The following is a 25,370-nucleotide window of genomic DNA, read 5'->3' as shown; positions in this document are numbered from 1 at the left end:
AGACTCTCATTTCAGGGGCATTAGGATCATCCTGCTGAATCAGAAACGACGGGCCCAGAAGTCTGTGTTTCAAGAAGCTCTCTGGATAATCCTAATGCCCACGAACGTTTGAGGACCACTTGTCTGGATTATGCAAATGAACAGCTGCTCCAGCAGGTGTCTGAGAGCCCCGGAGGAAGCCGGAAACGACTCTCGGGCGAGTGCCCGCTTCCCAGTGTGTTCAAGGTGCTGACCCAGTGCTAGCCTTTGTCCTGGGGCTTTGGGCATCTGCCCTTTTGAAAGAAACACGGAACCAGACCAGACCACGATGTTGGCACAAGATCACACTTTAGTTCAGAGACACATTTGCATAAATACTTGAACGGGAGCCACCCCTGCAGGTGGAGGCCTGAGAACACAGGAGGCTCTCCACAGCCCTGCAGCCCCGCAGGTGATGGGTTTTTAATACTGAAGAGAGTCATGATCACGTTGGAAGCCAGCTTAGGAGCTTGCTTTGACATTCGCCATTGGCCCCCTGCCCCACACCTCTCTTGGATACTTTTTCCCCTTTGAGGTAGATTATTTATAGGGGAAACCCAATAGAAATCAACTTTTTTTCCCATTTAACTTTGCTAGTCCTTTGCAAACAGGCTCAGTGAGTCTCCCGTTTGGGTCTGGTACACTTTTCACCTTTAACCTATGCCCTCTACTTGAACCCAAGCAAGGTCCCATCCACGAGAAAGTAGACATTATATTCGGTTGGCCCATCCTCTCTTCCCCTCCCCGTGCCGGCAGGGCTGGTGCAAGGTGAGACCTGGGTCGACTATGCCACCTCTACACGGAGGGTCACCACAGTGGGGACACTTGTTTGTGCCCCAGCAGCCCAAGTCCATGAGCACAAGACTGGCCCCGCCCCACTCGGTCACAGAGGGCATGGCTGGCTCTCACAGGGCTTGGCATCCTCGGGCTTCAGAGCCTTGTTGCAGGTGGCGGAGGCCTGGCCGCTGGGGTCCCGGCACTCCACGGTCCGCCGCTGCCAGCCAGCCCCGCAGCTGCTCGAGCACTGGGACCAGTCCCCCAGCGCCCACTGCGCGTTGAGCAGTGGCTGGATGACGTTGGTGGTCACTCTCTCCTTGCTGCTCTGGATGCTGAAGTCCACGTCATTGGGGACAAAGAAGGTGTATTTGACTTTGGGGGGAAAGACCTCACCGGGGACTGTCAGGACCTGCACGATCAGAGGCTCAGGCAGGGGCCGGAAGCTCTGCAGCCGCTCCAGGGTGGCGATGGAGCCACTGTACTTCAGGATGGTCCCTTTCACCAAGATGTCCTGCTCTATGGCGGAGATGGCCAGGTTCCCGTTGAGCAGGTACTGCCCGTCCGCGGTCTTCAATGCCAGGTAGTTGCCATCGTTCTGGACCCCCGGGTGGCTCCGTTGTTTCACATCGATGTTCGTGGCACCAGCTGGGATGGTGACGATGTCATTGTAGCCATAACTAGGACAGGAACAGAAAGACACCCTTAGGACCGGTGCCTTCCCAGTCCAGCGCCTAAGGAAGTGAACCTGCTGGTGACTGGGGCTGGCAGACAAAACCAGTAGCAAATAATGATGCAGTCGCCTCGAAGCTCTACATCAACTAGCTGCCGGGGCTGACAACTCCATTTCCAATGTTGGGGCTGAGCAGGTGAGATGTGTGGGTCTTGACAATAGCACGGGAGGAAGGCTGCTCAGAGGGGTTTGCCAAGCCTGGCAGCTCTTGGCTCAAATGAGATCTCAAACACATTTCGTTTTTGCACTGGGATAAAACTTTGCTTTGCTACTTTCATAGCCAGAGCTCAAACCCATGTGGGAGAATGCGTTCCACACACTCACTCCAGAATCTGACACCTCACCCCCACCTCTGAGAGTCCACAGTTCTCTGTATTGGGTTCACATGGTTCTAGGGCAGGAAGCCGGACAGAGGAGCTGCCTTCCTATGCACCCAGATACCTCCAGCTGTGCTTCTGGGTGGATAGGATGCTGTCTTGGGAAACTATTTCAAGGCTATTGTAGGGATTTATGTGTCTGGAGGAATGTTAGTTCTTGTTCTTATCTTCTGGGGTGGAAGCATTTGGGTGACACAGGTTGGGAAGAAAGTGAAAGGGACTGAGGAACACAGCCAGTTGGTTCTTCACTATTTTTGCCTTATGCCCAGCGGGGGCCATCTGCCTAGTCCAGGGAGCATGAAAGTATCCATAAGGCCCCATTGGCGTGGCTCAGTGGTTGAGCATTGACCTATGAACTGGGAGGTCATGGTTAATTCCCAGTCAGGCCACATGACTGGCTTGTGGGCTCGATCCCCAATGTGGGGCATGCGGGAGGCAGCCAATTGATGATTCTCTCTCATCATTGATGTTTCTCTCTCTCCCTCTCCCTTCCTCTCTGAAACCAAATATATATATATATATATATATATATATATATATATATATATATGTGTGTGTGTGTGTGTGTGTGTGTGTGTGTGTGTGTGTGTGTGTGTGTGTGTATATGTATATATATCTCCATGGGCCTATTTGTCTAATGCCTAAGAGAGAGCCAGCTGGGGGACCCAGTATCTGGACATCCCATATTCCAGGCTTCTTTTTTCTATATCCCGATTTTAAATTTGAAAAGACCTCTAGGTTGTCTGCTGTGGGCTGATCCTGTTCTCTTGAGCCTGATGAGATGTGAGACAGAAAGACACAGGGGCCCAGAGTGGCTGCATTGCACCTGCCCTTGCCTTCCTCTCCGGAAGTGCCTGCAGCGGCAGGAAGATTATCCAGGAGCTAAGAAACCTGGGTTCTCTTCCTGGCTGTTATGAACGCTCAGTGTGACCTTAGAAGAGTCTGGTAATCTTATGGAACCTTAGTTTCTTTATCTGTAAGTGGGGGATAATAGTGTTGGCCTTGCTCACCTCAGGGATTTATTTTAGGAATCAAACAAGGTCACAGAGGTGAAAGGACTTAAATACTAGGAGCATTAAGCTGTGAGAAAGCGTCTGGAGTGCTCAGACTTATGAAGGCACTGAGGCCTCTGAGGCCACGGAGGCCGCCCTCCCTGTACCTCCTTTTCTAAAGATTCAGCTGCCAAAACACAGGCTCTCCAGGAATGGGGTGAGATGCCCTTCCTCAAACAGGCCTGGAAGAGCTGCTCTCTGGCAAAGGTCCCGGTTACTCAGTGTAGCTCTATTGTTGATTGACTCAGAGATGATCTATCCCTGTCCCTGTGGCCTCTGGCTGCCCTGTGCACAGTCCTCTCTGTGGGCCAGACCCTGTACCGAGTGCTCCCCATGTCCCATCTCATGGCTCTTTACAACGACTCTGAGATACGGAGGACTGCTGACATTTTACCAAGACAATGAAACTCAGCATTCCATGGGTATTAAGGAGCAGCACAATCAAAACTTACGGGACATGATTCCAAAGCCTGTTCTGCTCCTGACCTTGGTACTGAACTACGAGGAGGCTCACCTGGACGGGTTGAGGGAGCCGGAGACCTTCCTGCATGAGTTGTCGTTGCCCCCGCACACCCCACATTTGTCCAGCTTCGTAGACGAGTTCACCACGTGGTCACAGCCAGCCTTGACACACTGGCCACGGACACAGATGGCCAGGGTCTCTGGCCCACACAGGGTGCCGTCAATCACCTGCAGCAGGAGAAGGGAAAGGAAGAGAGGGGATGGTGGGCACAGAGGCAGCCCCTGGCGGGGGGTCGGGAGAGGGGGTGGTGCTGGTAGGTGTCCTTCATCCTCATCTGTGGTTCTGAGTTCCAAGAGGAGTCTCACCTTGGCCTCAAACACCTTGAACTCACTCCTCCCCCGGGCTCGGCAGAACAATTTGCAGCGGTCCCGGGGGGACACCCCCGAGTACTTGGGGACCCACTGCAGGAGGTTCCCGTCCATGTCAGTGTAATTGTAGGCGTTATACTTCTCACACTGCTGCTCCCGGAAGCTTTTCTCTGAAAACAGTAAGAAAAAGGCATGGAGTGAACATGCCGTGCTGAAGCAGGGAGGACCCAGCTGGAGAAATGACTGGATTTGGGCGCCTTTTTTCCGCCTGGTTTTGACCCGACCCCAGGACACAGGTCCAGTGTCACCTGGGCCCAGTATTTCTAGGTCCACCTGACCCAGGTCCACGTGTGACCCTTAGGAGCATCTGGCCTCTGCTGGCCTTTCTGGGATGAATGTCCTTTCTATTGGAGGAAGACATTGTGTTTTACAGATACATAAACTTAGGTGGAAACGGGACAATTCAGTGAGTGTGGGAAGCATAGAGTGACGCGCGGAATTATGTTTTGGGGCCTCTGCTGTCATGCTCTCTCTTGACTCCCTCGGTGACACTGGACACGTGGCTGGGGACTTCTGGATCTACAGCTCCAGATCCAGTCTCACCCTACGCCCCACCTGCTGCGATTCTGGATGTCTGTCGGGGGACTGCATGTGTAGGTGCTGTGATTACCAGCTCAGCACAGTCCAGCTGCACACGATTCCCTCATTAACTGGATTGATTTTCATTGGGTGACACCTCCATGCTCCAGGCTGAGACTCTACATCCTCCATGTCTGAGCTGTCCCTAAATCCTTCTATCACCAGGACAATCTGGTTTTAAATGTCTCTACTCCCTCTCAGCACCTCAGTCTCCCTCTCACAGGCCCAGGCCTCGTGGCTTCCCTGGGGCCCTAGTGCCCAGCCTCCTATGCCCAGCTGCCTCCTGTCCTATCCTGCTGCCCGCCGCTTCCAGAACAATTGTCGGAGTACGACTTTATTTCACAATCCTGGCATTGAACCTGCTCTCATTACTGAGGTCCTCTGGCTCAGCTGGGCATTTGCGTGGCCGTGGAGACTTTTCACACACAGGTGGCTGGGCCCCACTCCTCAGATTCTGATCGGTACACGGAGGGGCCTAGGCCTCTGGTTTGAAAATGCTTCCCAGGTGACTGGCCAGGACACCTGGCACTGAGAACGTCTAGATGCCATTTTTTTTTAGCTTTCATGGACCTTGTCGCCTGCTCTTGAAAGGCCGGCCCATTCCACCTGGTGAGTCATAGCCCTTTGGAGACCTCCCCGTCTCCTGGCCCACCCTCCCAGGCCTCCTCACCATCTCAGTCCCCAGGCTCTGCTCAGCCCTCACGCCGCCGGGAGCTTCTGACCAGTCCCGGCTCTTCCTTCCTTGGAATTCCTCAGGAGCCAGGAGTCTGTGCTTCACAGATTAAGTTTTACTGGCCTTGTAAAAGGGTCTGGATCTCTAGCTAGACTGCGCATTCCTTGCGGATGGAGACCATGCTCTGTGCATTTTTTTATGTCATTTATAACATCGATTACAGTCTAGAAGCCACACAGGAGGCACTAAGACACTTGTGGATTGAGATGGCTCCTCCCAGTGCATCTGAGATCATGACTGTTGTCCGTGTCTACCTGGCAAACCCTCACCATTCCAGGGAATGCTTCGCCCGTGTGCCAGGCAGGCTCTCCCAATTCCAGGCAGTTCCCAGAGCCCCTGCCACTGCTGTTTCTCCCGTCTTGCAAGACTGCTGCAGATGCCCCATTAGACACCAAGCCAGTGGCAGGGTGTCTCTGCCCTTGGATGGACCTTCAGCTGCCTGTCAGTACTTCCCGGAGCTGTGCAGGGGGGGAGCTGGGACAAAATTCCCAATGACGCCCTCTCACCTGTTCGGCTGCTGCCCGTGCCTGCCTCTGAGGCAGTGCCTGTGCTTTCTAGCGGGTACTCGGGGTAGGAGCACGCCAAGGGAGGTCTATGCCAAGGAGCGGTGCCTCCTGGGAAGGTTCCGAGGCAGTTGCCACGGCCCCAAGGGAACATGGGCAACTCTCCCCTGAAGGAACGTGCACTGGAATCAGATGCAGAAACCCTCCCTCCCTCCGCCCGCCCGGGCTGGATGTGGACTGGGAAGATATTGGAGGTTTGGCTCTGACATTGGCTTTGGAAAACGCTTCCAGTCCGCACACAGACGAGGGTTCAGAGGCCTCCAGGAGGCATGTTACCCCAAACCCAAGCCTTCTCTGCAAGCCTCCTTCCCCCAAACGAGTTTGATTGGGAGTGACATCCTCTATCTCCACATCTGGGAAGGCCAGGGCTGCTCCTCTCCCGGGCTTTGCCACCCCCGCCCCCCCTCCCCCACTCCGCACGAGGAGAGCTGTCCGGAGAGCTGTCCTGGGCCGCTAGGGGCTGCCCTAAAACTGGATCTGGGTCACAGGAAGGCGCTGCCTTGGGATCGGGAGACACTGCCTGCTCCGTCCTCCTCTGGGGATCTTAGGCGGGTGTGGCCATCAGTGATGCTTACCACTAGGGGGACATTCCTCCGTGTGGCAGGACTGGTACTTGGTTCTCCGCCCCAGGCAGTATCTCCCTCCGTTCTGAGGCTCGGGGTCCTTGCACTCGCGGTGTGAGAACTGCACCCCTCCTCCGCAGGTCCGGGAGCATTCTCCCCAAGGCCCCCAGGCGGCCCAGCCTCCGTCCACCACGGCCTGCAACACAGAGCCTCCGAGTCAGGAGCTGAGATAGGAACAGGGCATGGGGTTCAGTACCCCGCCCTAACCATTCGTTTCATGGCCGCGTGGCCTGCTTGGCTGTGGGCTCTGTGAACAGAGGCCGGCGCACGGCGACCGTCCAGGGTCTGAAACAGCGCCTGGCCCTCAGCAGGGCATTCAGTGCTGGTTGTCGAATGAAACTCTTTCATGGGAATAAGGTTGGCTCTGTCATAGCAGTTCTTCACTGGGGGCGTTTGGAAGTGTTTAGAGACATTTTGGCTGTTACAGCTGGAGAGGGTCTATGCCGCTGGCCTCGAGTAGGGAGAGGATGAGGGGCTGCTAAGCACCTAGCAATGCATAGCCAACCATGAACAAGACACCCCCCTACCTCCAGCTGCCCCCCCCCCCCCCCCCCGCCCTTGTCACTATGCCGGGGTTGAGGAGTCCTGGTCCAAAGCAATAACCGCTGGGAGGTGTGGCTGCCGGTCGGCCAGCCAGGTCAGGGGCCAGATGGTCCCTGGGAAATAAACAGAGCTGCTTGGACTTTACAGCTGGCCTGTGAGGGCAAAGCTTTGCCACTGGTGCACTCAAGGGTTTTCAAACTAAAAATAATTTTTAAAATGAAAAAAAAAGTAGCATTTGCTTATATAAAAAATGAAAAATACAGAAAAGTGTAAAAAAGAAAGGAACACATTAAAACAGTGTAACTAGCTGGGCTGACGTGGCTCAGTGGTTGAGTGGCGACTGATGAACCAGGAGGTCACCGTTCGATTCCCCATCAGGGCACATGCTAGGGTTGTGGGCTCGATCCCCATTGTGGGGCGTGCAGGAGGCAGCTGATTAATGAGTCTCATCATTGATGTCTCTCTCTTTCTCCCTCTTCCTTCCTCTCTGAAATCAACAAAAATATATTTTAAAAAGTGTGTAACTACCCAGATAAAAAAACATTGGCATGATTTTCATCAATATCCTTCCATATTTTTGCTTAGAATATATAATCACAAAGGTGCGGTGTTTTTTATTTTACACAGATATAGTATTAGATGAGAAATAGCATGCCATGAGCATCCATGTCAACCGCTCCCGGCACTGAGCGTGGCTCTGGCCTGGGGAAGGTTACACGGACCCCCTCCCTACCCCTCTCCTCAGTGATGTGTGAAGGCCACCCTACAGGAGAGGGAGACCCCTGGACCAGAAGCTCGGTGTCTGATGGGAGGATGCGAGGCGGCTGAGGGTGAAGCCGTGACTCCCAGCCCGGCTCAGGCTTAGAACCGGGCTCCGGAGACTCAGTGCCGAGGACACTGTCACAGAGAACAGCCCTGGGGACAGTGACTGCTCGGGCCACCCTGGTGTTCAGTGCTGGGCCGGGACCAGGCTGCCTAACTCCACGGATGCCGTTTCACAGGGGCGGCTCAGTGACTGGCGGCAGGAGAAATGTGATCAGCCCACGGTTTGGAAGGATGAAGAGCAGGGCAAAGAAGCGAATCATTTAAAACTCTCAGCGGCATTGCCTTGGATTCTCCTGCAGATTCGCTGTGTCCGGGGCCAAGTTTTCTCTGCCTGTCAGAGCCCGTCTGGTTCCTCCTCCCCTCCCCCTCCCTGAGTATGGAATCCCCACAGTCACCCTCATTCTCTCGACCTCTCATTATAAATTCAGCTCAGACATGGGTAGGCTATGAGCCTTTCCCCTTCATTTGATGGAATGTCCTCTTCCAGGCCACTCTTATCTGTTTATAAAGACTCCAGAGTGGCTTCCGTTTACCGAGTGCCCAGGCTCTGGTCTTGCGGCCGGAGTGTCTCCTATAATCACCAACCTCCACAGCCTCCAGGTCAGCTCCAGAGCATCCATCCCACAGGGAGCTCCCCCGAGGCCCCGGCACCGGTGGCATCATCCTTTCACTACAAGCTCAGCTTCGAAGGCTCCTCTCGTGTTTGGATAAATATGCTTTGTTTTGTTTGTAACAATATGACTGGCCCAGTGGGCATGGCTCAGTGGTTGAGCATTGACCTATGAGCCAGGAGGTCACGGTTCAGTTCCTGGTCAGGGCACATGCCAGCAGGCAGCCGATCAATGATTCTCTCTCATCATGGATGTTTCTGTCTCTCTCTCCCTCTCTCTTCCTCTCTGAAATCAATAAAAATATTTTAAAAAATATGAGTGATTTTACTTAGAAGTCCTGGTTGCTGCCTAGCCCAGAGTCCCTTAGTTCCTCGCTCTCAAGTGTGGTTTCTCCGTACAGACAGCTCTCCCTACTCTGCCCCTCACCCCACCCCACCTCTGTGTCCCCAGGAGCCATTGCTCACCTTGGGCCTCTCCACTTCCTCCGCAGGAAGACAGCTGCCATCCCAGCAGAGGTGCCCGGGCCCGCAGGGCGTCCCGTCCGCCCAGAGCAGGCTGCCATTCTTCGTGTGGCAGAGGGGCTCAGCGCCATCCCTGTGGCACCAGAGCTGGGCACAGATGTCCTGCGCAGAGGTATTGGGGCAGTGGCGGAAGCCCAGCCCGAAGATCTGCCTGCACTGCTGGTCCAGCTCATAGAGCGCCCGTTGCCCCGGGAGGTCGGTCGGGAGGGGCAGGGCCGAGGTGGGGGCGTCGAGGAGACAGTCTCCTGAGAAACGGAGGAAGCAGAGGCCAGAGTCAGGGGCCGGTTTCCTCTCTCACCCCCGGATGGCTCCCATAGGACCCCCCAAATCCCGACGGACAAGTTTAAGCTCTAGACATTAGCCTTCCCTTGACCTCAATTTAAAAACTCAACACTCGCCATCTAGACAGAATCTGTCCCATTTTCGACTATCAGCCACAACAGTTATCTTTAAGATCGGATTTCCTTTGTTTTCCAGAACATCTTACCTGACTCAGTGTTTACCCAGCAAACTGTAATGCTAATGTAGGTCAATGTACCCGCGGGTGTAAATGAACTCTTAAAAACCATGGCCTGCAAAATGAAGCCCAAGGGCTGGTGTTTGGATAATCCATCATTTTTGTGTTATATGTGTGCCTGCCTCCTTCAAGGGGAAGAATCAAAAAGAAATTGTGTTTCACTGTTTTGCTCCACAAACCAAGCTGTTTTAGCCGGGCGCACGCTCCCGGCCCACCTGGTCCCCCACTCCCTGCTCTCTTTGCCTTGCTAAGCGATCCTACAATGTCCCGTTCCAGCCCCACACTCTTCCCTCCTCTGCGCTGCAAACATTCTTCTGCTCCTTCCAGCTCTGTTCTTCTGCTCCTCCCAGCTCTGTTCTTCTGCTCCTTCCAGCTCTGTTCTTCTGCTCCTTCCAGCTCTGTTCTTCTGCTCCTTCCAGCTCTGTTCTTCTGCTCCTCCCAGCTCTGTTCTTCTGCTCCTTCCAGCTCTGTTCTTCTGCTCCTCCCAGCTCTGTTCAGACCCACCTCCTCCGGCCAACTCCACCTGCGTTGTGACTGAGTCTAGATGAGCCCGGGACTCAGGCTGCTGGACAATGGGCAAGGAGGAGCATGCTCTGTGGGGATGGGGAGGCCCTGGCACAGGTCGAGGGGCAAGGGCCAGATCTCTGAAGCCTCTTCTAACCCTCAATGGCTATGATGCTTCCTGATGCAGCTCAGTAAGGAGCCTGCTGGGCAGAGCGCCGCTGCCAGCAGCTGGCCAGGGAGGCCTACCGTGCCCACCATCCAGGAGCTCCGTGAGGTACATGGCGCTGCAGGGAGACCAGGGCAGTGTCTTGTTGAGGTGGACGAAGAGGGGCGCCATCATGTGGTGCTTGCCCATGGGCCCAAAGAGCCGTGCACAGGGCTTGGAGTCGTCGTGGGGCATGCCGAGGACGTGCCCTGGGGACAGAGAGAGACCCTCGGTCTACGTTCACAGCCTCCACTGCTTGGCAGCCCTCCCCACCCTGCTCCAGGGCTCCCATGGGTTGAGAGAGAGAGAGAGGGAGGAAGAAGCGAAAGAGGAGATGAAGGAAGAGGAGGAGGAGGAGGAGAAGGGAGAGAAGGGAGGGACTGAGGGAGCAGCATGCCCTCTTCTTATTCCTTTTTAAAAATATCTATTTTTTTATTGATTTCAGAGAGGAAGGGAGAGGGAGAGAGAGAGAGAAACATCAATGATGAGAGAGAATCATTGATCAGCTGCCTCCTGCAGGCCCCACACTGGGGATCAAGCCTGCAACCCAGGCATGTGCCTTGACCAGGAATGGAATGGGTGACCTCCTGGTTCACAGGTCCACGGAATCAGGAGGGGGACCTGGCTGACCGGGAGGGCCCGCGATTGCTCAGAGCTGGGTGAGCCTGGGTCTGGAAGAGGCAGCGTGGAGCAGGTGGGCAGGGCGGCTCTTACCCAGCTCGTGGGCCAGCGTGTAGGCCGCCTGGAGCCCCTCGTCCTCGATCACAGAGCAGCTCTTGCTGGGGTCACAGATGGTGCCAATGTCCGCCACGCCCAGGGTGTCGCACATCCCCTCCTTCCCACAGAAGTTCTGCGAGGCGGAGAGGGTGAGAGCGTGAGAACGGACAGAGGACATCTCCCTATTCCTGCTCCTTCTGAGTCGAAGGACATTTTTTAAGCCCAGATCCCTCTTTCTTCACAAAGGACACTGGTTTAGGGAAGGCCGTTTCTCCTTCTACATTGGCCTGTGCTGGGCTGGCTGGGGCTTGGACGGCTTGGTGGGGGGGGGGGGGGAGGAGGGCAGGCCAGCACAGCGGTTCAGAACACGGAGCCTGGGCTGGGCTGTGGGCGCCGCCGCTTTGTGACACTCTGTGCCTCAGTTTCCTCGGTTGTAAAACGGGGAACTGTACAACGGAACTTGCCTCGTGGGGTTGTTGTGAGGACTGAGGAGTAGACAGGGCCTTGCACACATGAGTCCACTCTCTAGCCTTGAGGATGCCGCCCACCTGGAGTTTCAATCTCACCAGGTAGATAGGCAGCCTCCTGATTTGGGGAAATCGTGAGGGTAACGACGGCTTGGCTACCTGGCCATATGTTAAACCATCACCGCAGAGGGACCTCTTCTCTAATTCCCACTCCAGATCTCTTACTGGACGGCGTGTCCTCTAGTTATGACCTCAGCAGACAGCTGGTCACAAACATTTGGAACAGAGCCCGTTTGGCATTCCTCCCCTTCCCTTGCAAATACCTCAAACTTGTCCTCATGACCTCCTCCTCCTCCTCATTCCACACTCGAGGCTCCCAGCTGGGGCCAGTGGGGAGGCAGTCCCTACGTTCGGGCAGGCCCAGGAGCCCTGGCCCTGGCCCTCCCTTTGACCCAGTCACCGCACCCCAACCCCACCTTTTCCCTCTCCCCGGGGTCTCCGGAGCCCGCCCACAGACCTGTCTGGTGAGCAGGATGGCCGTGTCGAAGTGTTCTGGGTTCCGGTCGCTGCGAAAGTTGAACCGCTGCTGCCAGTTGCAGAAGCTGCGCAGGGTAAGCCCACCATTGTCAGACACCTTGGGGCCCTGCGCCTCATCTTCCACGATCACCACCTTCACCACCACCAGGTGGATGGAGTTGCGAATGCTGGGGTGCTTGTAGATGCGGGCCGCCACGGACATGAGCGTCAGGATGTGATTCTGTCGGGAAGGAGGGGAATAGGTAGAGTGAAGGGTTCCATCTCCCAGCCCGTCGCCTGCCCACGGCCATCACCTCTTGTTACCCACCCCGTGTGCCCCGCTCTGGGCCGAGTGCCCGATAAATAGCATCTTGTTGAAAACTCACAGCCTCCAGACCCTTCATTTCACATAAAAGCCAGTTGCGTCCCAAGATCACAAATCTACGGAGAGCACGGCCAGCATGTGAGCTCAGACTGCCTGGCTCCGAAGCGCGTGCATGTAACATCTTGACCAGACACATGTGGCCATGTAAATCAAAGTCCATTAAAAGCCAGCGAAACTGAAATCACAGCTCCCCCGTCGCACTGGCCACATTTCAAGTCTGTTGATAGCCATCTATGGCTTGTGGCCGCTGTATTGGACAGAGCAGACAGAACGTTCCACCCTCACGGAAAGTTCTAAGGGACCAAGCTGGTTATTCAGCCTTGACCTTGACACTGGCCGTCTCCCTGCCATGCCCCTCTCCCCGCTCCTCTCCATTCTCAGCCCAGAAGCAGTGATCTGAGTGCGCCAGGTGAGTAGAATTTCCCTCTGAGCGCCCAGCATTCTCCTGATGTCTGCGGGGCAAGCCGACTCTGCAGGATGAAATGTTAACCCTGAAAACTTGGCTCTGGTTGTCACGGCAAACAATAGCTACTCTGCTTCCGGCGCAGGACCCACACTTCACCAATGTCACCTCTTTACACGCTCACAATAACCCTGTGAAGCGGTACCACAGTCCCTACGTCTAAGGCCGCCCGGCTCTTCGAGCCAGATGTGGCCCAGGCCTGTTCGTCTCTGGGGCCCACAATCTTCTCATTAAGTGTCCCAGTGCTCGGCCTCCTGGCATTTGCCTGGACAGCCCTGAAGGGCTTATTCCCTTCTGCCTGGGGCTTGAGCGAACCCTGTGGGCCTAATGAGGCCCAGATGCGGAGGCTCACACCTGCTTCCAGTCCCACCCAGGCCAGCTGAGACAGCCCACGTCATCGCTGGGCCTCTGTCCTGTCCCCGGGCTGCCAGCTGCTCCCACGCCTTTGGAGGAGGCCAGGCTGGAGCTCACGCTCCTGCCTCTAAGAGCGCATTCTCTTGGGTTATTTTGCAGAAGAGGAGACAAAGGGGCAGAGGCAAGAGTGCCTTCAGCCGAGAGTGTGGCCAGCTGAGCAGCCAACTCGCTGGCCCCGCTCTCTGTTCTCTGGGGCACCGTCTCTAGGAGCCTCTCCTTTTCTCTCCGGTGATCTGGAAGGTGGGAGTGGAAGGAGGGGAAGGGAGAGTGAAAGGCTAGAGAGGGACATTCCGCCGTCTGGGGCCATGTGTGGGAGATCCAGACGAATCGCATCATTTGTGAATGGGATCTGTCTGTTCACCTCGCAGGCGACAAGCCAGGCATTTTGTAAGCCCTACAGACAGAGGTTGGCAGGTTGTTGAGGGTGTCAAGTACTCCGGCTATGTTTAGGCTGATGTAAACATCTTATCAGCAAAGCTGAAACTTGGCGCTCTTGCTCTTGGAGTTGGATTCCTAAGGGAAAAAAGCAATCACATCATTATGCAACCAGGGGTGAGGGCTGAGGAATGGTAGCTTGCTGAGGCCACTTCCTGTCCAGCCCTTCACGGCTCCCAGGGGGCAGAAAGAGTGTCCTGGCCTCTTGCCCTAGGAAGGGCCAGAGTCTGATGGGCCAGGAACCAACTCCTGGGACTTCTTCCCAGGCAACCTGCCACTCTCCTCATAAGAATTCTTCCCTTTGAGTCCCGATTTCATAATCTCGCATTTGGGGAGATGATGTCTCACAAAGAAGGTGTGGAGATAAGAGATGCCAGCTGCTCAGCACTGACTCCAGAAAATTATACACGGAACCGAAGACTTGAGGTTTGAGAGGAGTCTGCAGTCCCAAGCTGGGCAGGTCAGACCGAGGCTCCTCAGGCCAGCAGCTGTGTGGACACCATGCAACGGCCAAGTCCCCAGGGTAAACCAAGCAGTCTGGTGTGAACTGCCCCCCAAAGGATGGGGTGAAGCATCAAACGCTCCCCAACACTGAGAGTTTTTTTAGGGGGGGTCTTCTCCTTTGCAGCTGAGGTAGCTCCTACCATCTTCTCCAGATGAATGACTGCTGCGCTGAGCCGGCTAGAGGGCCATTTCCTTTGGCCTTCTGGTATTTGTTTGGACAGCCCTAAGGTTTTATTCCCTTCTGCCTGTGTCTTAGACGAGAGGTTAGATCTGAGGATGGTTGAAGGTCCTCTGGCTGCCATCTCAGAAGATAATTTCCATTGCATTGTGGTCCTGTGTTTCTGTTAAAAATCCCCAAACCTTGTCCCACTTACCCACCTTTTCTGTCCCACTGAGCTTTTGGAGATGAAGGGTCACCATCCCCAGCGTTAGCTCCTCTGAGAAATGGTGGCAGGAATGCCTGACACCTGCAGGGGAAGGACCACTGGGCCTTGGTGGGGTGGTGGCCCTGAGTCGGTAAGCCTCTGATTCTCAGCCAACCCCCTAGGCCTGAGTTACGGTCTCTCCGGGAAGTGGCTCAAGAGCCAGGAAGGAGAAGGGCAGATGGCTCGCTCCACCACCTGGTGTCTATTTATACCTCCCTGCACCCCAGTGCAGGCTGCCGGCTGAGGCGTGTGGGTAAGATTGTGCCCCTGTGGATGGGGTCCCAATACAGCAGACAACTTCCCACAAGCATGGCCGGTAGGCTGGACAGAGCCCAGGGCCAGTAGGCCCGTGGTGTTAAAAAACACACACTCCCTGCTCTTGAGTGACTGGGGGTCTGACGCCCTTCACTCTTGTTGGGAGGGCGGGGCATCTTTCTGGGAGTCTCCTTCTCCACGGGCTCCCGCAGGACGTGGAAAAGAGAGACCTTCCCCAGCCAGTTTAGGGAAGTTTTTTTTCTTTTGATTCTTTGAGCTACAAACAAGGAGATCCCACCCCAGAGCTCTGGTGCAGCCAAAGCCACGAGGGTGGAGCTGAGGGGAGGCTGGGCCTGGGTCCAGTGTCTTTCCAGCAGCCTCTTCTGCCCCCAGTGCCACCCGCTCTGCTCTGCTCACTGGCTCTGTGCACTGTGGGTCCTCCCGCTTTTCCTGGCGGCGGGTCTGGGAGACGTGAGGAGAGGGAGGTGGACACACGGAAACCCTCTGACCTCAGCAACTGCTCTTCTCCTTTTTTCCTTCTGGGCATCTCTCAAGGGCCCGAGACTGTGCTGAGGAGGCGGAGGTGGGAAGAAGAAAGGAAAAGGAAAGAAGCAATAGGAGAAGAGAGGGTCCTACACGGGTTTCCTTCATTTCTCCTTGTTCTCAAGATGTGTAGGCAGTTAGACATGAGCAGAGCAAGGACGATGGGCCAGGTACGGAGGTCACCAGGGCCCTGGGCGCCAGCAAAGGACAATGGTAGGGTGGGAACTCGTCCCCAGGGTGACCTTTCTTCCCAAGCACATCACTGGTCATGTGTATTGGACCCCCTGACCTTTCTTCCCTGGAGATAACATCTAAGCCTCGGTTGTATTTCAGCTCCAGGCCCAGAAAAGCAGCAAAACCAGACAAGCAAAACCACGGCCAACGCAGAACCAGCTACATTGAATAATGACCCCTTGCCCTGGTGCCCACTTAAGCAGGGGAGCCCCCAATCCTGAAAGGACACACCTGGAAAGCTGCTGAATAGTCTCCTGAGATCTTCCCCTGGGACCTCCCCTAAAATTTTCCCCCTTAAAACCTTTAGGACAGAGGACCCAGCTGGCTCTCCCCTCCTGGGAGCACGCCTGAGCCTTTCCCTTCCTCCTGCCCCTCCCCATCCCCTCAGGGGCATTGCCTTGACCTTCCTCACATCTAAGCTCCAAGGGGCCTTCCTTTACCTCTATAACTTGCTACCTAAGCCAGTTTTGTTTTTTTTTTTTTTCCTAAAAATTACTTCTTCTATCTCTGATTTTCCAAATAAACATTCTCTTAGAGTTTGGGTCTTGGCTCTGAATTCTTTCCTTAGCCAGAACTCAAGTACCGAGGTTGCTGAACCCAGGTCTGGTCTGACCCCACTGGTCTAATACCTGGTGCCGTTCTTGCCACCCCAACAAAAAACAGCAAGGACGAGGCCACTTCTCCAAGGCACAAACTTATCAGAACCACAAGGAGTCAAGCATGAAACTCTGAGCCAAGCAAGCTGAAAGGAGACCCTCTCTGCCACGGGACAGCGGAGGTGACACAGCAGTGGCGGGCTATGATGGCAGGTGACCATACTGCGCTCCTACTCTGACAAATGCCATCACCGAAGGCAACTCTAGTATCAGTTATGCTTTCTTGAGCAACCTACTATGTGCTGGGCACTAGTTCTGGTGCTTTCCATATTTATTGTATCCTCAACACACTGCCAGGACATTGGGATACTTGTTCTGGCGAAAAATTAAGGTAACTTGCTCAAGGGCACTCAGTTACTTCCGTTACCCTTCAAAGCCGATCCTCTTCAACGTGACACTGACTGTCTCCCCGTTTACTGCCTGGAGGAAAACTACAGCACAGAGTAAACAAACGCAAAGCACAAAAGCAAACAACCTGGCCTTGACGTCATCTAGGCACACACCCCACCCTTCACCCCCGGGGCAGGTGGAGATGATGAATCAGAAACCTTTGCATATTAAGGCATTTTCTTTGGAAAAGACTTCATATTGCTGATCACTCTGACTGCAGCAGACAAAAGAGATAAAAAAAAGACATTCATTTGCCAGTGGGAGAACATAATTCGCATGGACATGACACTTGTCTTTCATCCACGAAGACTTGGGTGGCTAGAGAGAGTGGGGCATGCATCCGTTTCTGTTATTTTTCCAAAGCAGGTCACTTCTGACCACCTGGGACTATGCTGGGCAAAGTGGGATACACAGTCACTTCAGCGTCAGGGCTTGCGGGCGACATTTTCCCCAGAGGATATGGTTAAGGGGAGACGAAATGGCTATGACTTAGCCCTTCCCTGAAACCACTTGCAGGTAGCTTGACATCTTGGGAAACCTCTCGTCTGCTCTGGGGACAATGGGCGCCACTCCTAGGACCCTCTCCGTTGAGAAGGGAATTCGGAAGCTCAGCTCACCCTTGGCCCGACAGGTCGATTTCCCAGACTGAGTGGGGAGCTGCTGGGCCCACCCTCCCTCCCGCTCCAGTTTCATCCAGAGCGACTAGCCGCAGCCGGAGGCAGACGGAGTTAATGCTCTCTTCCGAGGTGGTCCCTCTTTTCAGAAAGCCCCCTTTGTCTGGGCTCCTTCCCTCTGAAACCAGATAAGAAGGTGGGAAGCAGGGGCCCCTCTGAGAAAGGATTAAGTGAACTGAAGAGCACGGAGCTCTGGGAAATTGTGGCTCAGCTGTGAGACCAGCCTGGAGCCCGGCTGCTTCTTTCTCTCGGCCTTTATGGCGGTTTCTTCTCGGTATCGGGTTTGGTGGGGCATCTTTGGACAGCTGGATTCAAGGGACCCGTTCCCTCAGTATGGACAAGGGACAGGGGCCCACAGAGCCATAGTCACAGGCCCTCGCGGAGCTATAGGCAGCCGGGCACAGAAAACAGCACTGCCCTCCGGTTCAGGAGACGGGACCTGCAGAGTCACACGTGCTGTGCGAGCTGCACCTTCGTCCGCTAACCCCTCACAGGTGTTCCCGCTGAGCTGATGCGTGGAAACCCCTCCTCAAGCTGAACCCACTCAGACTGGCTTCCCCGCACAGTGCTGACCTTTCTCGAAGATTCGTCATGAAGCAGCCGCACAGGTTAACCGGTCCAGGTATCTCTCTTCAGAGATGAGGAAGCCCAAGCCCTTGAGGGGGTGAAGCTCTCCGCATCCTCATCATGTGCCTGGTCACTAAGACACCCCAAAGCGCCTTTGTCCGTGTGATGAAGGCCCCAGGAGACTCCTGAGAAAGTTACTTATTCTATTTTGGGGAGAAGGGTCTGGGCAGGCAAGGTCTTGGGGAACCAGATTTGACATTCATTCCCGGCTGAGCTCATGGGCCCATTTGGGAAGCCCAGGGGATGAAGCGAGAAGTTCAAGTTTCTCCTGTGGCATCTCCACAGCTGGTGAGGGGCCTGTGGGCAATCATAAAACCAGCTGTTCCTCAGCCCTGCCCCGCCCCAGCAGGGGTGTAGGTGGGCTGTGACAGGAGACCGAGGGAGAGGACTTCTCTTTGAGGTGTAAGGCCTAGCAGTAGACACCTTAGGGAGAGGGACCTAGCCTTCACAGGTGCCCGATGCCCATGCTGATGTGCTGTCCTGACCTGGGCTAGCTGGGCGCAGAGCTACGCCGCTGTGAGTGTATGCGGAGGGGCAGGCATGGGGTAAGCCTACGCTAGGCCATCCAGCCAGGCATCCTATGAGGCGGCATCCCGGGCGGCTCTGCGAGGAGAAAGCCGACTTGTCTGGTGCAGCACACGTGGGTCAAAACGCAGCCCAGCCTCCTGCTCAGGGGCCTGGGCACCCTGGAGCCCAGCACCAAGCCACGCCTGCTTCTCCGTGGCGCTGGTGTCTGCAGAGGTCAAGTGTGTCCTTGAGGCAAATGCTCAGTATCTTCAGTGTCAAGGTGAGCTCAGTGAGCTCAGAGAGCGAGGCGGGAGGAAGGCATTAAGAAGGACATTTTCGGCTCCAGGGACTGATAAGCAATTGCTTTCTCTGCAGCTTCTCTGAGGTCTTGTTATTCGTATCTCCTGGTTCCCAGGCAGATGTTGGACACTGGTCCACGTGTGGGGAGGGGCCCAGCAGCTCAGCTCTGGGTTTGCAATGAACGTACTTCAGTCTCTTTCTGCTGTTGCACCCTAGTAGCCAGGCCTGCGGGTCCTCACCCGGGATGGGAGAATCCCCTCCTGTCACCCTGTCTAGGACTTGCAGGGTAGGCGGGGAAACAGGTAGGAGGTCCGTGTAGACCCAGAGCCTGAGGGGCAGACCGCCTGGAGGGGTCGCAGCTGTCTTGCCATGCTCTGGGGGAAGGCAACCCCGTGACTGATAAACAGACACAACCGATAGCATGCAGAGGGGCCCACCCAGGTTTAACCTGACCCTGCAGTGGCCAGAGGAGCAGCCACATGAACCTCTCACCCCCTAGTCTTTCCATCCTTCCACCTAGAATGCATTGCCCAGGGACTGTGGGGTGGGAAAGATGGGGTGCGAAACAGAAGGGCCGACTGCGTCTTGTCTGGCCTCTTTTGCAGGGGTGATGCCGAAATGCTCGGATAGGGTCCCCAGCCAAGATTGCCATCACTGTCAGTGTTCACTGAGCTGCTCCAGGGGCCACGAACCCTGGTTCAGGGCACTGTGACCTCCAGGCGGGCCAGTTCTCTACCTGGCACATTACCGGTTCTGTGTTCCCCGGGGAAGAGAGAGTGCCACCCCCATACTTCCCCTGGTCTGTGGGCAACACACCTTCCTGCAGGGTCTGCATCACCTTTGAATCTAGTTAGAAACCATCTGGCCACAGGGGCTATGCCCTGGATGTAGCTTTCCTGCCCCAGCTAGGCGGAGAGCTGGGTCTGGGCTCTGATCAGCTGGGGTGGACCAAGTATATAGTTCTGGTTCCCCTAAGAACAGTCCCTGAAGAGTTCCTATCCCCACTCCCTCCTCCCCTCCCTTTCCCACTGAAGCTTCAGTTTCCTGGACTGAGCCCCCAGGCAGAAACTCTGGTTCCCTCCCTTCTGTGCAGATGCTGGCACTGCCAAGTTCCGCGGGGCTGGGCGCCAGGTTGGCAAGGTAGTCCACACCCCCAGCCCCCTGATCAGAACCAGCTGGGCACCCCGAAGTGGGGCAGCCCCGCTCCAGGTTCAGTTCCCTCCAAACCATATCTTATTTATGGGAACCTCCGTGCTGTTTGCAAGGGAATGAAATAGCCACATCTTCCCATGGCAGCCTCTCCCATCTGGAGACAGCAGAGGGCTGAGAAATGGGGTGGGCGTTTTCCCAAAACGCTCAGTTTTCATCTGTGTTGGGAGAGGGGGTGCTTAAAACCCATTTCAGTTCAGTTTGCCGAGAACTGTGTGAGATTTAGGAACGGAGGGATGGCGGGGGTGGGGGGGGGTGGGAGGGGTGGGAAGAGCAGCTGAGAGGGGGAGACGTTGGGGCCTCACCCTAATTTGGAAGGGACGTGGGGGGGCAGTAGGTAGCCCAGGTGTCAGAGGTTAAGCCAAGAGTTCCCGCGCGTTCTCAGAACGCCAAGAACCTTGTTTGGGAAGAGTGGAGAACATGAAGGATTTTCTGAGGGACAGAGAAGGGGAGCATTTGGGGACTCCGGGAGGGGACAGGGGACCTCCCCGGGTCAGATCGAGTCCTACCTGCAGGTCGGGTCCATAGAAGGCCGCCATGGACGCATCCGCCACCAGCAGCGTCTCCACGAAGCGAGCCTCGGACACAAACCGCTTGGTCCTGCTCGCGGCCCCCCGAGGTGCCGGCAGCTCGCGGGCGCCTTCTGACTCCTTTTCTTCGCTTTCTTCCTCCGGTGCCTCGTCCTTGCCTTCCTCCTCGCGCTCCTGCCTGGGGCCGTCGCCCATCCGCGCCCCCCACGCGGGTCCTCGGGGGAGGGGGTGGGCCGGGGCGCGGCGCGCGCCGGGGCCCCAGCGCCGCAGGAGGTGCGGCCGCTGCAGGGCGTCCCCCGCGCCCCGCGGCTGGATGGTGAACTCCTCGCCGTCCAGCAGGAACGAGCCGCTCAGCCCGCCGCACAGGCTGACGGCGGCCAGGGACCCCGGCGCCCCGTTCACGGTGCCCGAGAAGAAGCAGGCGCGCAGCTCGCGCTCGCCCCCGGCCGCCGCGCCGGAGCCCCCGAGGCTCTCGATCTTGAACTCGGGCGCCAGGAAGCTGGCGTCGGGCGCCAGGCGCAGGACGAAGCTCCGGCCGAAGGCGGACAGGTGGAGCGCCAGCTCGCCCGCGCCGCCCGCCAGCCGCGTGGGCACCACCAGCTCCGAGGCCGGGCCCCCGGCTCCGGGCGGGGCCGGGGCGCCGCGGGCCAGCGGCTGCAGCAGCAGGGACAGCAGCAGGAGCGGCGGCCACCGGGGAGCGGCGCGGGGCATGGGGGCTCCGGCGGCGGCGCGCGAGAGGGGAGAAGCCGGCCCGGCGCGGGCAGGTGCTGGCGGCGCGAGCGCGGCCGGGCCGCTCCCTCTAGGAAAAAGGAGATCAATCGGGTCGCCGAGCGACTCGGCCCGCGGGGCCCTGTGGCCGCCCGGTCCCCTGGCGGCCCCTCCGGCCGCGCAGCCCGCTCCTCCGCGCCTGCTCGCCGCTCAGAGCGCGAGTAACTGGAGCCCCGAGCCGCGCGTCCGCCCTTCGCCCTGGCCTCGTCCCCACCCCGGGAAGCACCGAGTGGGCTGCCGAGCCCTTCGTATTTATACTTCCTTCCCGGCTTTGACATAAGAGGTTTATTTTTGATCGCTCACTATTCCCGTTTCCCCTCCCCTGGGATGGGAGAGAGAAACTTGAAAAGAGGGAGCGCGAGAGGAGAGAGAGAGAGAGGAAAAAAAAAAAATTGGATGAAATGTAAAACCAATCAGGAGTCAGCGGGCCTCGCTCCCCTCTCCATTCCCCACCCTCCCAAGTGTCAACTCCAACTTTTTTCCCCTTCCCTTTACGCACGGTCCCACATTAACTCCTACGGCGCTGGGCCGGCCCTTCAGAGTCCTCAGGGAGGCCCCAGGCGCTGCCCCCTTTAAGGCCAAGTGTCCAGGACGCATTCTCCGAAGTGGCTTCTGTGTGGCCCCCAGCGACAGCATTCAGATCCCTGTAGCAGCCACTCTGGGCATCTGATTGTGTAGAAGAGAGGTCTCCTCCAGAAAAGGTTCCAGGGCTTTTAATTGTGAAGCAACGGAGAGAGATGGGAAAGATCATGTTAAAATCATGCTTCCCTGCCAGGCCAGCATGGTTCAGTGGTTGAGTGCCCACCTATAAACCAGAAGGTCACGGTTCCATTCCCGGTCAGGGCACATGTGGGCTGGATCCCCAGTAGGGGGCGTGCAAGAGCCAGCCGATCAACAATTCTCTCTCATCGTTGATGTTTCTCTCTCTCCCTCTCTGAAATCAATAAAAAAATATTTAAAAAAATCATGCTCCCCACTAAAAACCACATTTTCATCCCAAGCGGAGGATAGGGAAAGATACCACCTGGTGAATGGAACCAAAGACGCTGTTACTGCCCCTTCCAGGGCTGGCTGGCAGAACCCAGCCCAGTAGTGAATGATCAGAAGTGAGGTTGGCAGCCGAGTGGAGTCACCCACGAGGAAGGTAGCAGGCCACCTGGAACTGCATGTCTGGTCCTGAAAACTCCTGGGGTGTGGGGTGGTGGGGTGGGGTGTGTGTATGGGGGGTGTCGGGTGGTGGGGTGGGGTGTGTGTATGGGGGGTGTCGGGTGGTGGGGTGGGGTGTGTGTATGGGGGGTGTGGGGTGGGGGACTTCATGGAAGGTAGCCACCTTTCATTCTGCCCCACACTGCCACCTCCCCCTGGGATACGGGGACTGAGACACAAAGAAAGGAACGGGGAATGGTATGGTCTACAGTCCTCTCTCAAGGCCACAAAACACAGCACTTCATGGCACCCCCGTCTTTTTTAAAAATTTATTTTTTATTTTTATTGATTTCAGAGAGGAAAGGAGAGGGAGTGAGAGATAGAAACATCAATAATGAGAGAATCATTGATCGGCTGCCTTCGGCACGCCCCCTACTGGGGATCGAGCCTGCAACCCAGGCATGTGCGCTGTCCGGGAATGGAACCCTGACCTCCTGGTTCATAGGTCTTCGCTCAACCACTGAGCCCGGCATGGCACCCCAGTCTTCATGGCACGGGTCTGAAGATAGGACTCCGGGTCCTGTTCTGTAAGAAGAGTTTTCTGCCTGTGTTGGGGGCACTGACAGATGAGGTCATCTACATTTCTTCTTAGTCCATCCAAGTCCTTCCAGCAGCCACGGGGGTGCAGCAGGCAGCACGCAGCACGTGAGACTCTCTGGGCTTGTTACCTCTGCAGAGGTGGCTCTCAGAGCCCCAAAGTACCTTTGTGGCCGCAGACCCCGCAGCAGGGAAGGGTGGCTTTGCACTCCCTGAAAGGAAGGCTGAACTTCCCAACCCAGCAGGCTGCAGAATGGTCTTTCCTGGATAATTTACAAGAGAGGAACAACTGGCGACTCCGATGTTCCCCCAAACACTTCTAGCGGTGGCGGCAGGGGAATGGAAAGAGTGGCCTTGGCCATCTTTTTCCAAAAATTAGCAAAAACACACCCTCCCAGCCCAGGGGTGTGACCTGGGAGAGGGACCTGGGCAGGCCACGGGGAATCCCATTCTGCTTCAGGCCTGTTGTAACTTTTTTTTTGGAACTTTTATTTATTTTTTTCTTTTAAGTTTATCTTTATGGTTGAAAATATTACAGATGTTCCCTTGTTTCTCCCATTGACCCCTTCCATCCCACACCCATAACCCCCCCCCCCCCCGCCACCCCTCCCTCCTGCCCCCAAACCTTCACCACACTATTTATTGTCTGTGTTCATGGGCTATGTATATAAATTCTTCGGTTAGTCTCTTCCCACCCACCCACCCACCCCCTGATTCTGATCTTTCATTTTTGCTTCCTAAAGCCCCTGATTTGCCATTTCCCAGAGTTAAACTCCTGGTTCTCAATAGCAATTAGTTCCCTGTGGGTTTCCTACTTTCTCCCTTGCAAGCATCCAAGAGGGGCAGATGGAGGGCTGTGCCCAGTCTCCCTCCCCTCCTCCCTGATGCATGTTCATGGCTACAAGTGGGAGGCTTACACAGACCAGAGAAAGTCTTGAATTTCTTTGGAGGCTTCTGGTCTCAGCCAGGAAGCCTCTGGGAGTGTTTTGTTTTTGTTTTAAGAAAATGAAATGCCCTTGAAGGAAGTTCCTGTGGAGAAGGACTTTTCCTGCCCCATTTTAACAACTTCAACAACAATAACAACAACTGGCAGGCTTACTGCTGGGTGGAGCCTGCATGGCTGCCCTCTCCCTCCCTCCAGCCCACCTGGATTCCAACGTTTCAGCCTGGGTGGCGCCTGCCGCTTGCAGGATGACCTCAAGGGGTCAGGCTTGCCTTAGCTATGCTTGAGCCTGTGTCCCTGCCTCTGGGACCGAGAAACTGGTTTGTGGTGCAAGCCCATAGGAAAAAGGCAGATGAGAACAGCAGGACAAAACAACACCAACCAACCAACCAACCAACCACCCAGTGCAAATCCCAGAGGGATATCTGCCAATTCTGGATTTTCTACATCACCACGTTCCTTCTCAAAATACAACATGACAGCAGGGCTGGCAAACACGGCCAGTTAAATCCTGCACGCTGCCTGTTTTTGTATAGTCCACGAGCTAAGAATGTTGTTTACATTTTTAACCGAATTGGTGGTGGTGGTGGGGGGGGGGGGAGGAAAACAAATTATAAAATTTGATGATGCTTGAAAACAGTATGAAATTAAAATTTCAGCGTCCATAAATACAGTAAAGGTTTATTGGAGTGCAGCCATTGCCATTCATTTACACATCGGCTGTTCTTGTGCTAGAAGAGCAGGGGTAAGTGAGCCTAAAATACATTTACTCTCTAGCCCTCTGCAGAAAACGTTTGCTGACTCCTGAATTACGGTAAAGCATTAATTTGGAGTCCTCACATTTTGAATGTAGGATTATTTAGACTCTCAGTAAATGGGATTCTTATGAACTAAGAAGCTCAACAATTTCTTGCTCTGAATATGAAAGGAAAATTATATAAAAATGAAAATATCTATGTTTGTCTTTAATTCCGTGCCTAGCAATTATTCATTATTTTTAATTAACACTCACATAACTAAAGGGCTTTTATGTTTACAGTACCTTCTTTTATAGGTCTGTAGTGATTTGGGAGTTTTTAATGAACTATTAGTAACTGGTATCTCTTACTTTATTACTAGAGTTTTATAGAGTGTATGTCATCAATTTATAGTGTCTACTAAGCTCTGGTATTCTCTAGAACAGTGGTTCTCAACCTTGGCTGCACATTAGAATCACCTGGGGATCTTTTTAAAAATCCTGATTTCTGGGCCTCATCCTCCGGAAATTCTGTTTCTTTGTTATGGGGTGGGGCCACAACATTAGTAACAAAGAAACAGAATTTCCAGAGGATGAGGCCCAGAAATCAGGATTTTAAAAAGATTCCCAGGTGATTCTAATGTGCAGCCAAGGTTGAGAACCACTGCTCTAGAAGAATCTCCCTCCTTTTGGGAGAGAGCGTAGTGGTCATCTAATCTACTCCACGTGCAATCACAGAGGAGAAACCAATGCAGAGGTTTTAGGGACTTGCCCAAACACATACAGTTAGTGGCATCCTTTCCTTAAAATACTAGGGTACCCCCTGCCTGAGGATAAAGAAACTATATTGCTTTTAAATT

The 25,370-nt window shown here is 55.2% G+C and overlaps 1 protein-coding gene across 1 annotated transcript; it reads right to left on the bottom strand.

Moving 5' to 3' along the window:
- Positions 1–310: 310 nt before the first annotated feature.
- ADAMTS8 (ADAM metallopeptidase with thrombospondin type 1 motif 8) lies at positions 311–21,423 on the bottom strand. The gene is made up of 9 exons (XM_036354228.1): positions 20,300–21,423; positions 11,771–12,010; positions 10,784–10,919; positions 10,111–10,278; positions 8,787–9,088; positions 6,296–6,479; positions 3,783–3,955; positions 3,469–3,644; positions 311–1,472 (listed from the first exon to the last, which is right to left on the bottom strand). The coding sequence occupies exons 1-9, from the start codon at positions 21,029–21,031 to the stop codon at positions 902–904; spliced, it is 2,682 nt and encodes an 893-aa protein (XP_036210121.1). The 5' UTR covers positions 21,032–21,423; the 3' UTR covers positions 311–901.
- Positions 21,424–25,370: the final 3,947 nt, after the last annotated feature.

Source organism: Myotis myotis, unplaced genomic scaffold, assembly GCF_014108235.1.
Source record: "Myotis myotis isolate mMyoMyo1 unplaced genomic scaffold, mMyoMyo1.p scaffold_m19_p_20, whole genome shotgun sequence".
Classification (NCBI taxonomy): Eukaryota; Metazoa; Chordata; class Mammalia; order Chiroptera; family Vespertilionidae; genus Myotis; species Myotis myotis.
The sequence above is the reverse complement of the archived record's forward strand: the minus strand, read 5'-3'. Positions and strand labels throughout refer to the sequence as shown.

Bases quoted from the DNA above. Each gene is read 5' to 3' on its own strand.
- ADAMTS8 (XM_036354228.1), bottom strand. From the start codon at position 21,031: ATGCCCCGCGCCGCTCCCCGGTGGCCGCCGCTCCTGCTGCTGTCCCTG. The intron at 12,011-20,299 runs GTAGGACTCGAT...CCTTCCCGACAG, and splicing joins TCTATGGACCCGACCTGCAG to AATCACATCCTGACGCTCAT. The intron at 1,473-3,468 runs GTGAGCCTCCTC...TTCCTGTCCTAG, and splicing joins GGCTCCCTCAACCCGTCCAG to TTATGGCTACAATGACATCG.